This window comes from Typopeltis vanoorti, chromosome 6 (assembly GCF_054136105.1).
Source record: "Typopeltis vanoorti isolate ZY-2024b chromosome 6, IOZ_Tvanoo_1.0, whole genome shotgun sequence".
Taxonomy (NCBI): Eukaryota; Metazoa; Arthropoda; class Arachnida; order Uropygi; family Thelyphonidae; genus Typopeltis; species Typopeltis vanoorti.
In genome coordinates, this window is record NC_143554.1 from 155,994,588 (window position 1) to 156,008,973 (window position 14,386).

Below are 14,386 nucleotides of genomic sequence, written 5' to 3' on the forward strand. Positions count from 1 at the left end.
TCGAAGTAATTACTCCATACTTCAAGATTTTCTCTTTCTCCAGTTTTCATGTCACTTTATCATCTCTAATTCCTTTTACCACACTCTTTCCTCCATTTCTGAACTTCTTCAACAACCTCCAGAATATCTTGCCACCTTCTTGATATTTATCTTCTGTGTTCTTACCAAAGTCTTCCCATAACTTTTTGTTTAGCTAGTTTGACACAGTGTTTAGCTTTCTTACATTTGTCTGTGTATTCTCTAAGAGCACAAGTTGACATATTTGCCAGGAACTTTTTATATGCTTTCTTCTTTTCCTTCACTGCCTTTTTAATTTCCTGTGTCCACCATGGAGTTTTGATTTTTCTATCCTTGCAGACAACCTCACCAATTGCCTCTCTGGCTGAATCAATCAGTTTTCTTCAGGGCTTTATTATTATTATTACCCCAAGACCTCATTGGAGTCAAAGATTCATCTAGGAGTTCCTTTTTTATCACGCATACAGCTCATCATGCCATGTCTTAAACACATTCAAACTCCTTGCAGTCACCACACTCTCAGGCAATTCATTCCAATCATTACAACTCTGCACAAAAAAAAACCTGCCTCTCACTCCCCTACTCACACCCTCTTTATACATTTTCCAGGAATGACCTCTGGTTCTCCCCATATCTTCCACTATTTTATGTAGAACTTCTCCAGCATTGATCCTATAACAATCCCTTCCAACTTGTAGGTTTCATCATATCTCCCCTCTTCCTCCTGTCCACCAGACTCTGCAAATTACATCTTCTCAATCTCGACATTCCAGAGATAGGAAATTACCTTAGTCAGTCGCCTTTAGACCTTTCCAACATCTCTTTATTCTTCTGGGCACAATAGTCAAAGTGTGGCCTAATCAAAGCCTTTTACAAAGGAACAAGAAAATCCCTACTTCTACACGTCAGTTTCCTCTGCATCATTCCCAGAAGCCTTTGTGATGTCTGCACAATTTTGGCTATGTGTCCTCTAAATTTCAGATCCTTATCCATTATCACCCCCAGATCTCTTATTTCCTCCACCTCCAAAAATATACTCTCACCAAGCATAAATTCTGCATCCCATCTTTGTTTTCCAAATTTTAAACCTTACATTTTGCAACATTAAACTCACATCCCCATTTCCGTGCATAATCACTCAATTTATTCAAGTCTTCTTGTAGGGCCACAACATCTTCACTACTCTTCATGGTTCATCCCAACTTTGCATCATCTGCACACAACTGAATAGCTCCATCCAAATCTTCGCAAATATCATTAATATACAAGTTAAACAGTAATGGCCCTAAAACAGACACATGAGGAACTCCACTAGTGACTTTTCTTTTCCTGGATATTGCTCCCCACATACACAACTTGTTGATACCTATCAGATAGCCAGTCTCCAATCCAATGCACTAATCTAATATCCAACCCCATCTGCTCTAGTCTGACTGTCAACTTATCATGAGGTACTCTATCAAAACCCTTTGCGAAATCCAAGTAGATTACTGTGTGTCTTTCTTCTCTGTCCAAGGAAGCAGTCACTTTATTGTAATAAGCAAGTATATTACTAAAACATGACCTCCCTTTAGCAAATCCATGCTGTCAATCAAAGATAATACCATTGTTGTCAACCCAACTCCGGATCCTAGTTCTCAAAAGCTTCTCCAACAACTTAACGACAACACCTGACACACAGATAGGCTTATAGTTTGATGCTTGAGTTCAATCACCTCCTTTTATGAAGTGGCACAATCTTGCCCTTCTCCACTCCTTAGGAACTTGACCGAGTGCAAGACACGTATTAAAAAAATATGTCATGGAAGGTGTCACCTCCCTGGCACATTCCTTCAGAATACATGGTGATATATCAAGTCCCACAGCCTTATTAACATCTAGTTTACTCAACTTCCCCATACACCGCTTGCTCACTTACAGTCAGTCTCTCCTCCCCATCATCAACTGCTCTCAATCTCTCCATGAAGTCACACTCACAAGATTGAAAGACCTTTATGAACTGCTCATTAAGTATCTCCCCCACAAATTCCACAACAGCTGTCTTTATACCATTTTCTCCAATCAATGGCATCCTTCCATAATCATTCATTCTTTTGCTGGCTACATATTGAAAGAACTCCTTACGATTCTTTATGGCTTCATTAGCTAACTGCTGTTCATACCTCTCTTTAGCTACCCTCACTAACCAAGTCACCCTCCTTGCCTGGTCTTTGTAGACCTCATGGAATTGGTTAATTCCACTTCTCTTCTGCTGCCTCCACAATGCCCTTTTTCTCTGCATTGCATGCTTAATCTCTTTATTCATCCATCTCACACCTATCTTATTTAACCTTCTCACCCTTGGAATACATTTAGACATTGCATCTACTAGATAGTTTTTGAAAATCCCCCAAGCTGCATTGATCTCTTTTCCAGCTAACTCCTCATCCATGCTACACCTGCAAGCTGTCTCCTGAGCTCTTCATAATCACCCCTCTTGTAGTTCCACATATACTGGTGTGTCCCAATTTATGATTATTATGCTTTATCAACTATCCTTACATGTGAAACTCTACTTGTCTTTATCCAAATCTTATCTATATACGAGATATCACAAAAATACAAATATCCAAGCTTCTTCTCCCCTTAGTGTCCTTAAATATTTATTTTATACTGCGCCTTTCAGGACATTTAGTTTAAGATATAAAATTTAAAAACAAGGAGCAATTACCAAAATATGTCTGAGTGTGAATACTATAATGCAATCATGACTGTTATCTCGTAACTTAACAAAATACCCCCCCCCCCCCTGCGTGATTAAGTTCGTACGTTGTTACAAGTGGTGCATTGAGCGGCAATCTCAGACAACTGTATTTTCGTTGAACAAAAGTTTATTGAACTTTTAAACATGGTACAATTCATTCTTTATCAAATAAAACTCAATTCAATACTAATAATATATAATACAAATTAACACTAGCTAAACACAAGTATTAGGCTAAGATCCTATATGGGAATTGTGATCATACCGCCATAACAGATTCTATACAAACAAACATATATAGTCCTAGAACTAGTTGAATCTTTATCTAACCCCTTACTGGTCTGATCACACTACAATTCTGTACTTTCTAGGACATACATAATCAGTTACTCTAATTTTCTTACTATGACAATATGGATTAAAATTATCCTATCACTGAGCTAATACACACTTTTGACCTTTAAAACTCTCTTAAATGAAATACAATGAACGTGCATAAATCTCTAGGCACATGAATACTTATTAATTAATAGTAACAAGCTTATTCTCATTCTAGTCTGACATGTACTAAAGTCCTAGTATAATTCTCATTAATCCCTTCAACTGTTCTGGTATTGAACAGTTGAAGGGATTAACTAGTTACATTAATGAGTTACAGTTACATATGATTTGAATTGACACGAGATTCTTATAGTACCTTTTTACTTGGGTCTTCTACACTGGTTTCTACCCTTTTCCGATTGTACCTTCCTAGAATGAACTCTTCTATAACTTATAACTCCTAAGTTCCTTTGGCATTAAGATGGGTGTTCACGATCTTTACTTTACATGTTACAATCAAGGACATACATAGGATCATCTATTCTATGGCTGTAAAAATCACCACGTGGGCACAGACTTCTGTATAGATTTCTTTCTCTCGTTACTATCACTGGATGATGAAACACACATTATCTTCTTTCTTTTAACTAAACGGCATCTCTCATTTCTTACAATGGGAACACGGAACCAAAATCCTGCACACTTTGTTTCTTTATTGTGTCTTTTGTGGAGAATTGCGGAAGAAAAGCTGGGTGAAAAACAAGCTAGATTCAGGCCAAATAGAGGCTGTCGGATCAGATCTTCACTTTACGACAAATAGTCGAGAAAGCATGGGAATATAACAAAGATCTGTATTTAAGTTTTGTCGATTTGGAAAAGGCATACGACAAGGTGCCAAGAGAGAAGCTATTCAATACACTACAGTATTGAATATCATATGGTGTCAATGGGTCATTATATCAAGCAATACTTACAGTCTTTATTTGAGTTGTAAGTCAGCAGTTAGAATTGAAGGAAGTACAGGAAGATGGTTTAATGTTAAATCTGGTGTGAGACAAGGATGTACATTATCCCCTCTGTTATTCATTATCTATATGGATCACATTATGAAGGAAAGTGGTATATTAAACATGATATCAAAATTGGAGATGTTAATGTCAGCTCTTTGCTTTATGCAGACGATGTTATGCTTCTAAATAAATCCACTGCAAGTCTGCAAGATTCTCTGACTAAATTGAATAACTGCTGTAATAGATATGGTATGAAGGTCAGCAATAAAAAGACAATGACAATGAAAATAGGTAGAATCATTGAAAATGTCAACTGTGTTGTGAATGGAGAACCTGTGGAGCAAGTAAAACATTTCAGTTACTTAGGCAAGATTTTAGTGAAGATGGTAAATTAAATATAGAAATAGACAACAGAATCAGCAAAGCTGGTATGGTGGGAAGTCAATTGAATAAATTCATATGGAATAAGAGAGAAATTAGCCGGAACACTAAATTAGCTGTATACAAGACAGTGTTCAAACCAGTTTTAACTTATGGATCTGAGAGCTGGGTCAGAAGTAAAACACATGACCAAAGACTACAGACCGCAGATATGAGAGTCCTGAGAAAGATTATAGGCGTGAACAGATGGCATCATTGGCAATATCATATTAAAAACGAGGATATTAGGAAAGAACTTGACATTGTCAGCATCCAGGAATGCATTAGCAGAGCTAATCTCAGATGGTATGGTCACTTAAACAGAATGGGCGAAGAAAGATTAGCAAAACAAGTGTAATCTGCAAGGTTGGCAACAAAATGACCTAGAGGAAGACCAAGATATAGGTGCATTGATATGGTAGAAAGTGCCTTAGACGATAGAAATATAAGATTTGATAATGTTGGAGTCTTGACAAGTAACACACTGATTTGGAGGAAAATTGTAGATAGGAAGTTAGTAATGATGTAATTTTTTTCATGTAGTACTATCATATCCTGTATACCCCTTGAGGGTACATGGCAGGAATTTGATGATGATGAGGTTACACCATCAGGTCTTTATGGGCAACACTACAAGAACACTTCCACAATTGTAACATCCCTATTCCCGAACATTTAAACACTAAAAAAAGCAACATCAACAAGAAAAATCGAATACAAAGCACAGTAAAAACAGAAATAGCTGTTGATGGCCTTGAACAAAAACATACCCCGTAGATCGACAACGCCATCATAGTAGACAGACAAGACAATGAAACAATGCTTAGAATATCGGAAACAATAGCCATAAAATGTGACGCGAACTCTATCAACGTCCACAGGCCCTACATAATCTCCAAGGTTTGGAAGCTTCACAACATAAAATTGAGGTCACAACCCCGACCAATAGGCGATAACACAAACACTTCAAAAGCAGAAGCACCTACCCGACCTGACATAGCATTCACTTCGTCCATGTGTTCAGACGACGACCAAGCATAGTCGAAACGGACCGCACCCCATCAACCTCCTTTCCCCCCTCCAAAAATCAGTTGCTGTTTTCAACCCCTTTCACCCTTTTCCACCCTATATAAATATAAAAAAATGCTCCGCCCACCCCTAATAATATAATATATATGTATATATTATTAAAAAAAACATGTTTTTTCCATTTCTATTTTAATTCTCCCACATTGCCTAACCCCCCCTTACACACACACAGTAGTTTGAACATCGCAGAAAGAAGAAAAAGCCACAACACCCAGAAAAAGATATGTGTAAATTTCTCTTCCTTTATGCTACATATATTTATTGGTAAATATACATCTACAATGCCCTAAAAATCCGTGAGTAAAAAAGCCAATGACATTTAAACAGGGACACTCCTAAACAGAAGCAGGCAAAATAGCAGTAAATATAATAATGTAATCAATTTCTTGAAATAGCAGGGCTTTGGTAGACAAAGAGTGAATTCAATGTTGGAAAGTCTTAATAGTGGAGATTTTTGACAAGAATGATGATGTGAAAGAGACTGCATGAATGTCAAGTCCAGCATGACTTTTATTCCTAAAATCAGAGAAGTGAATCAACCACCTGGCTAATGAAGAATAGGGTGATTGAAGAAGGCATTTCAATTTTCTTCTCCTACTTCAAGTGTGAACTGAATGGATACAGAACTGATGTCCTAACAATGTCTGCCTTGAAGAACACAAAAAATACATCTGCAGTCTTCTTTACAGAAAGTCAGAACTAGAAGACCTATTTGTTATAGGTCTGAAAGACTATTTTAGAATCAGCATCTGCTATGAAGCACTACCCCAACCTCGACACGTATGGTTAATTAACTTGCCTAAGATCTGGTAAACAATCATTATTAGACCAGATAACCTGACTTCTCGATATTAACTTGATAGTTAACTGGCCCATAGAGGGCACCTTGTTAGGACATTAGTTATGTATCAGTTACAAATGGAATTGTTTCTAATGTTTTAGTGTAATGCTTATGTGCTTAACACAGTTATAAAATGTGCTCTGATGATGGTGGGTATAAAACCATCAAAATATTAGTAAGTTCAATAAATTAATTATTTTTTCATCTCTTGGTGTTGTTTATACAATGAAGCACTAACATGAAGTATTTAATAGTTAAACCTAACATCCTTTTGATATAATGAAATGCTAACCTCAGATTTTCTTTCATTTTTTCCACATACAGTACACGCAAAAAGGTCACCAGTGGTTGCTTTTTGAATGCAGTTCAGGCACAGCATTTCACAACAAGTCTTCCACACTTCAAGGTTTTTACTTTTGCACTGGGAACATAAGTGACTCTTTGGATATGGATCTTTAAATTCAATATCATTTAGTTTTGGGAGATTCACAAGATTATTTAAAGCCACTGCATCAACTTCGGTAGCCATTCCTACCCGAGCTTGTGTTCTGAAAGAAAAAAAAAATCAAATCAAACCACATACTTTAAAAATTCATCTCATTTCTAGCTGTTTAAAAATAAATGGATTTTTTTTTTTTTTTTTTTCTTACTGAAATTTATAAAACTGTTACTGAGTAATAGTATTGGTTACTGTTTTAGAAATACTACAGCTGTCGTATGTAGCACTATAGTCAGCACCACACTTAACTGTGAGTTTAAATCTGATTTGTAAAACAATATCATCCATCTGTGACTGATGCCTGTGTATATAATTAAATGTGACGTGACTATACTTAAAACAGTGAGTGGTTTCAGAAAGTTTTTTGGCTGAAATGTTATTGAATAAGAAGTTACATTCTTGCAACAATAAATACAAAATGTTACATTCAGGCAATGACAATCAAGGAAAAGAAGTAGTAGCTATAGTATTCAACACAAAATACGACGCGAATCTTCTTGAATGGCAGGCAGTCTCGAGTAGTGATGTGGAGAGCAGAGCAAATATCAGGTGAAGAGTGGTTTCTTTGCATGGAGGGTGATTGAACCGTGGAATGCATTGCCTGATAGAGTGATGACAGCGAGGAGTCAATGTGTTTAAAGAGTGGTGTGACAGACTTTGTGTTTCCTACGAGGGACTTCCCATGATGAGTCTTGATGGACTTGTGTTTCCTAGGAAGGATCTACGGCACCTAAATAATAATAATATTATTTAGGCAGAAGGCCTAAATAATAATAATAATAATAATATGAGAATGGGGAACTGGACAATGAGACTTATTTGTGCCTATGGTTCCACAGAAGGTTCTACTAAGGTAGAAGTGGAGAAATTTTTTGAGGCTTTAGAGAAAGCAACTGACACAATGAAAAAGGAAAAGTTGGTCCTTGTTGGTGATCTAAATAGCAGAGTAGGAAATGATTGTCAGACATACAAAAATATTTAGGGAAAATTTGGAGAAGAGAGCAAAGCTAATAATAATGGCAAATACCTGTTGGATTTCTGCTCAGGACATGGACTGGTTATTACTAACACAATGTTCCAACATAAAAATGTGCACAAATTCACATGGAAAGAAGAGGCAAGGGATAAGAAAAGTCTTATTGACTATGTTATTGCTGATAGTGATGTTTTTCTCGCTGGTGCAGGACATCAGAGTACACAGAGGATTTGAAATTGGAAGTGATCACCATTTAGTCTTGAGCAGGATAAAATTGAATTTCATATTGAAAAGAAGAACATGTAAGAAAGTTTTCAGGCAAATAAAAGTTGAGCAGCTCTCAGATGTGAACTGTAAACTAAAATACACAAACATGATTGAAGAAAAAAATGAAAGAGTTTGAGAACAGCAACATCTTCAGTGGCAAGCCCTGAAGAAAACACTAATTGATTCAGCTAGAGAGGCATGTGGTAAGGTTGTCTGTAAGGATAGAAAAATCAGAACTCCATGGTGGACACAAGAAGTTAAAGAGGCAGTGAAAGAAAAGAAGATATCAAATAGCATATCAAAAGTTCCTGGCAAATAAGTCAACTTGTGCTCTTAGAGAATACAGAGATATGTAAGAAAGCTAAACACTGTGTAAAACTAGCAAAACAAAAGTCTTGGGAGGACTTTGGTAAGAACAAAGAAAATAATATCAAGATGGTGGCAAGATATTCTGGAGGTTGTTGAAGAAGCTCAGAAATGGAGGAAAGAGTGCTGCAAAAGGAATTACAGATAATAAAGGTGACATGAAAACAGGGGAAAAAGATATCCTTTAAGTATGAAGTAATTACTTCGAAAAATTGCTAAATGAAACAAGCAGTTTAAGGTTTATTTTTCACTTGGTTAGACTATAATAAATTTAGTTTAATCCTTTATCCACGTGTGAGCAAACAAAGTTTCCGCCTGAAAGTATCTTCAGGACTGGGATAAGGTAGTACAACACCGGGCAACTCGTTGCAAAGGTGGACCAAGCTAACATCACTCCTATCTCAGTATCTCCCATAATGCAAAACACATCTCCTTGAGTTTTAAAAGAGGTATACCATGAGTAGACATATCGATACAAAATTAATAATGGAAAAAACTCACGTACAAAGATTATTTATTAGTATAATTTTCGCCTGTGTGTCACAAGCATCTTCAGTACATTAAGCTCAAATTAAACAATAACTGACAATTCCAAAAAGCGCCACCTAAATAGCTCGTGTAAGATAACTAAAAAGGTAAATAACTTTCCTAAAAAAAAAAATTTTTAAAAAATCAATACAATAAAAAGTTAGGAAAGATTAGTTGATTTGTAAAGTACTATCTCCCATAAAGGGGATAGACGTAAGCAGTCGGATCTATTTAAGTTAGGAGAATGAAATAGAGTTTCACATGTTTCTTTATAAAGGCGTTCCATGAGAAACTGACTTTTGTGAAGAACTCTTGTCTTTCTCCAATGAACTCTTTGTCTAGTGAAGATGGCATGTTCTGCAAGTCCAGACTTTTCAGGTTTAAAGTATTCAATATAAGATTGGTGTTCTTCTAGCCGAATAGAGGCAGATCTTCCCGTTTGTCTGAAATAAGATAATCCACAAGAGCACGGAATCTGGTAGACACCTGGATGATTAAGATGTGGAAGCTTGTCCTTAGGAGAAGTGAGAAAGTTCATAAACCAGGCATTCCGTTAAGACCAGTCATAGATTGTGTAGGTTGCCCCACTTACAAAATCTCAAAATTTTTATCAAATTTATTCTCCTCTTCAACTAGAAGAACTGATACTTATATAAAAAATACTTTATATTTCAAAAATAAAATTTCAGATCTTCATTTGGACATTTCTGATATCATGATCAGTTTAGATGTTGTTTCTTTATTTACAAATGTGCCTCTTTCGGAAAGCATCGAATTACTACAACAGGAATTTCCTTCAGACATTGTAAACGTATTTGATTTTGTAATAAATTCTGAGTATTTTTTCTTTAAAAATAAGTTGTATCAACAAATTGAAGGAACAGCAATGGGTAATCCTCTTTCTCCTGCTATCTCCAATTTCTTTATGGAACATTTTGAACAACGTATCTTTGACAACATTTCTCCCAGACCTACTCATTGGTTCAGATATGTTGATGACATTTTTGCTGTATGGAATGGCTCCTCGGATGAATTTCAACAATTTCTCACTAAGTTAAATGCATTTCATCCTAGGATCAAGTTTACCCTAGAAGTAGAATCAAATAAGCAGTTAGACTTTTTAGATCTTCTAATTTTCTTCGCCAACCAGATGGTAACCTATATTTCTCAGTTTATAGAAAGAAGACTCATACAGGCCATTATATCCATGCAGAATCTCATCACCATCCCAGTCAAAAGGCAGGAACTATTATAACACTAGTTCATCAGGCCCACTTCTTTTGTTCTTCAGACAATCTTTTACAGAAAGAACTACAATATATAACTTCTTCCTTTCTATCTAATGGTTATAAGAATTGCTTCATTAAAAGAACTTTGAGTAGTTTTAATATGTCTTCCTCTTCAAACACAGAAGAAATAACGAGCATTACTATCCCTTATGTAACAAGGCATCAGTGAACGTATAGCAAAAGGTTTAAAACCACTGAATATTTTTGTTGCCTTTCGACCGTTTAGAAAAATCTCCACCTTTCTCACTTCTCCTAAGGACAAGCTTCCACATCTTAATCATCCAGGTGTCTACCAGATTCCGTGCTCTTGTGAATTATCTTATTTTGGACAAACGGGAAGATCTGCCTCTATTCGGCTAGAAGAACACCAATCTTATATTGAATACTTTAAACCTGAAAAGTCTGGACTTGCAGAATATGCCATCTTCACTAGACACAGAGTTCATTGGAGAAAGACAAGAGTTCTTCACAAAAGTCAGTTTCTCATGGAACGCCTTTATAAAGAAACATGTGAAACTATACTTCATTCTCCTAACTTAAACAGATCCGACGGCTTACGTCTATCCCCTTTATGGGAGATAGTACTTTACAAATCAACTAATCTTTCCTAACTTTTTATTGCATTGATTTTTTTTTTTTTTTTTAGGAAAGTTATCGACCTTTTTAGTTATCTTACATGAGCTACTTAGGTGGTGCTTTTTGGAATTGTCAGTTATTGTTTTGTACTGAAGATGCCTGTGACACACAGGTGAAAATTATACTAATAAATAAACTTTGTACGTGAGTTTTTTCTGTTATTAATTTTGTATCGAGATCTCCTTGAGGATATGTATAATGCTATGCATTAAGGGAAGGACCACTACCCAGACTAGTTTCGACCTTTATTGAGGTCTCTTCAGTGGGAGCCATGCCCAGATGTGGAGATATCAGGCAGAAGCAATAGTGAGGTGTTGTACTACCTTACCCCAGTCCTGAAGATACTTTCAGGTGCAAACTTTGTTTTCACACACTAGGATAAAGGATTAAACGAAATTTATTATAGTCTAACCAAGTGAAAAATAAACCTTCAACATTAATAAAAAGGTGACACACCTTTTGGCAACTCCTATAGGTAAATATCACCTTGCTATTGCTTCTGCCTGGTATCTCCACGTCTGGGCCTGGTTCCCACTGAAGAGACCTCAATAAAGGTCAAACCTAGTCTGGGTAGTGGCTCTTCCTTTAATGAATAACATTATACATATCCTCAAGGAGATGCGTTTTGCATTATGGAAGATACTGAGATAGGAGCGATGTTAGCTTGGTCCACCTTTGCAACGAGATGCCCGGTGTTGCACTACCTTACCCCAGTCCTGAAGATACTTTCAGGCACAAACTTTGTTTGCTCACACTTGGATAAAGGATTAAACTAAATTTATTAAAGAAACAAGTAGTAATGACAGGACAGTGGTAAAAAACACTGATAAGGCATGCAGTCAGGAACACATATCCATTCTTGAAGTAGAAAAAGCCATCAAAAGCCTGAAAATAAGGAAAGGCATCAGGAGTAGATGATATTCGACCAGACATGCCCAAATATGAAGGTTGGAGGTATAAAAGTCTTACAGTGGCTGCACTGCATAGTTCAGAAGGCCTGGATAGAGAGACGAATTCCAGATGATTGGAGTAGAGCTCTCATAGTACCCATATATTAAAAGGAAAATAAAACTGAATGTGAGAATTACAGAGAGATTATATAAACCATCTTTTTTTTGCATATATCTTACCAGGATCACTCTACTGAGTGATCCTGGTAATATATATGCAAGTATACTTGAGAAACAGTTGAGAAGAATTGTGGAAGAGAAGCATGGTGAAGAACAAGCTGGATTCAGGCCAATACAGGCTGTCAGAATTCAATCTTCATTTTATGACAAATAGTTGAGAAATCATGGAAATATAACAAAGATCTGTATTTAAGTTTTGTAGATCCAGAAAAGGCATATGACAAGGTGCCAAGAGAACAGCTATTCAATACGCTACAGTTATGTGATGTCAATGGGGCATCATATCAAGCAATATTTAGTTCTTTATTTCAGTTGTGAGTCAGCAGTTAGGATTGAAGAAAGTACAGGAAGGTGGTTTGATGAGAGGGGATAATGTACATCCTGGTGTCAGACAAGGATGTACATTATCCCCTCTGTTATTCATTATCTATATGGATCACATTATGAATTAAAGTGGTATTAAACCTGATATCAAAATTGGTGATGTTAATCTCAGCCCTTTGCTTTATGCGGACAATGTTATGCTTCTAAATAAATCCGCTACAACTCTGCAAGATTCCCTGACTAAAGTGAATAACTGTTGTATAGATACGGTATGAAAGTCAGCATTAAAAAGACAAAGATAATGAAAATAGGCAGAAACACTGAAAATATCAACTGCATTGTGAATGGAGAACCTATAGAACAATAAAACATTTCAGCTACTTAGGCACGATTTTTAGTGAAGATGATATATTAAATATGGAAATAGACAACAGAATCAATAAAGCTGGTATGGTAGGAAGTCAACTGAATAAATTTATATGGAATAAGAGAGATATTAGTCAAAACACTAAATTAGCTGTATACAAGACAGTGTTCAAGCCAATTTTTACTTATGGATCTGAGAGCTTGGTCAGAAGTAAAACACTTGACCAAAGACTAGAGACTGCAGATATGCGAGTCCTGAGAAAGATTAGGGGCATGAACAAATGGCATGAATGGTAATATCATATTAAACACAAGAATATTAGGAAAGAACTTGTCAATGTCAGCATCCAGGACTGTGTTAGCAGAGCTAATCTCAGGTGATATGGTCACTTAAACAGAATGGGAGAAGAAAGATTAGGAAAACAAGTGTTCTATGCTAGGGTGACTGGAAAAGGACCCAGATATAGGTGGATTGATATAATAAAAAGTGCCTTAGAAGATAGAAATATAAGATCTGATAATGTTGGAGTCGTGACAGGTAATAGACTGATTTGGAGGAAAATTGTAGATAGGAAGTTAGTAATGATGTTTTTTCATGTAATACTATCATATCCTGTACCCTCCTTGAGGGTATATATCAGAACTTTGATGATGAAGTTACATTCTTATTTATGAACTAGAGTAAACAGTAACTAGAGTAAAAGTACCTTAGCAATGTGATCACAATATGATCTAGAGATATATTTTTTTAAAAAAAGTTGAAAAAATTTACATTTTTTTTACATATATATATATTGTTACATCAAATGTCTAGTAACAGATCTTCATAATGTGATCCTCCTGAAGAATGGTAAGGAAAATACTTCAAAAGTGTCTACTTCATTATCTGCTGTGTTGTATAAAATTATTAAATATAAATGTTTTTAAATAATGCCTACAATATCTACTTAGAATACTACTGTAAAACAGGAAGAGCATTCAAAATCTATTTTTGAATGTACTTCAAATAATTAAATATTATTACGTGACAACTCCAAGGAATCCAAGCCTCATTGAGGGAGGGCACCCACTCTACAACTCTCAATATATAAGTTCAAAGTGTAGAACTGATTTTCTACAATTTCCTTGTAGAAAATCAGTAAGACTCCAGTAAACATTACCCTGTTCAATGATATTTCATTATAATGCTCTTTTGCAAACAATAAATAAAACAGTAATTTTCCAATTCCTTGAACTCATTGCCTTCAAGCAGCACCACCAGATAACAGTATATAATTTCCCAAATTCTAGTAGCACATCTAAGATTTCAGCACTCTTAGCAAATTCATAGCTAAGCACCTTTTATAGCATGACAATTTTGATAATTTGGAATTGGGGCAGTCTTGACAACTGCCCCAATTCCAAAGCATTCCTATGCCTCTGAAATACATAATTCAATGAATTCTACAGCTTCAAGTGATAATACTTGAATGTACTGACTCCATTAGTAATTAGATGTGTTCAGTATGAAATGCATGCCATCATTTATTAAATTCATATGGTAATGCTTTAAATGATTAAAAA

General features: G+C 35.8%; 1 protein-coding gene across 2 annotated transcripts in view; it reads right to left on the bottom strand.

Moving 5' to 3' along the window:
* The window catches only part of LOC150106127 (TNF receptor-associated factor family protein DDB_G0285149-like), a 246,739-nt gene that overhangs the window by 210,408 nt on the left and 21,945 nt on the right, over positions 1–14,386 (bottom strand). For both annotated transcript variants that reach the window (XM_090393876.1, XM_090393875.1), the window contains exon 2: positions 6,735–6,990. In XM_090393876.1, the coding sequence (XP_090250002.1) occupies positions 6,735–6,971 (237 nt within the window). In that variant the 5' untranslated portion in view covers positions 6,972–6,990. The remainder of the gene's footprint in view (positions 1–6,734; positions 6,991–14,386) is intronic.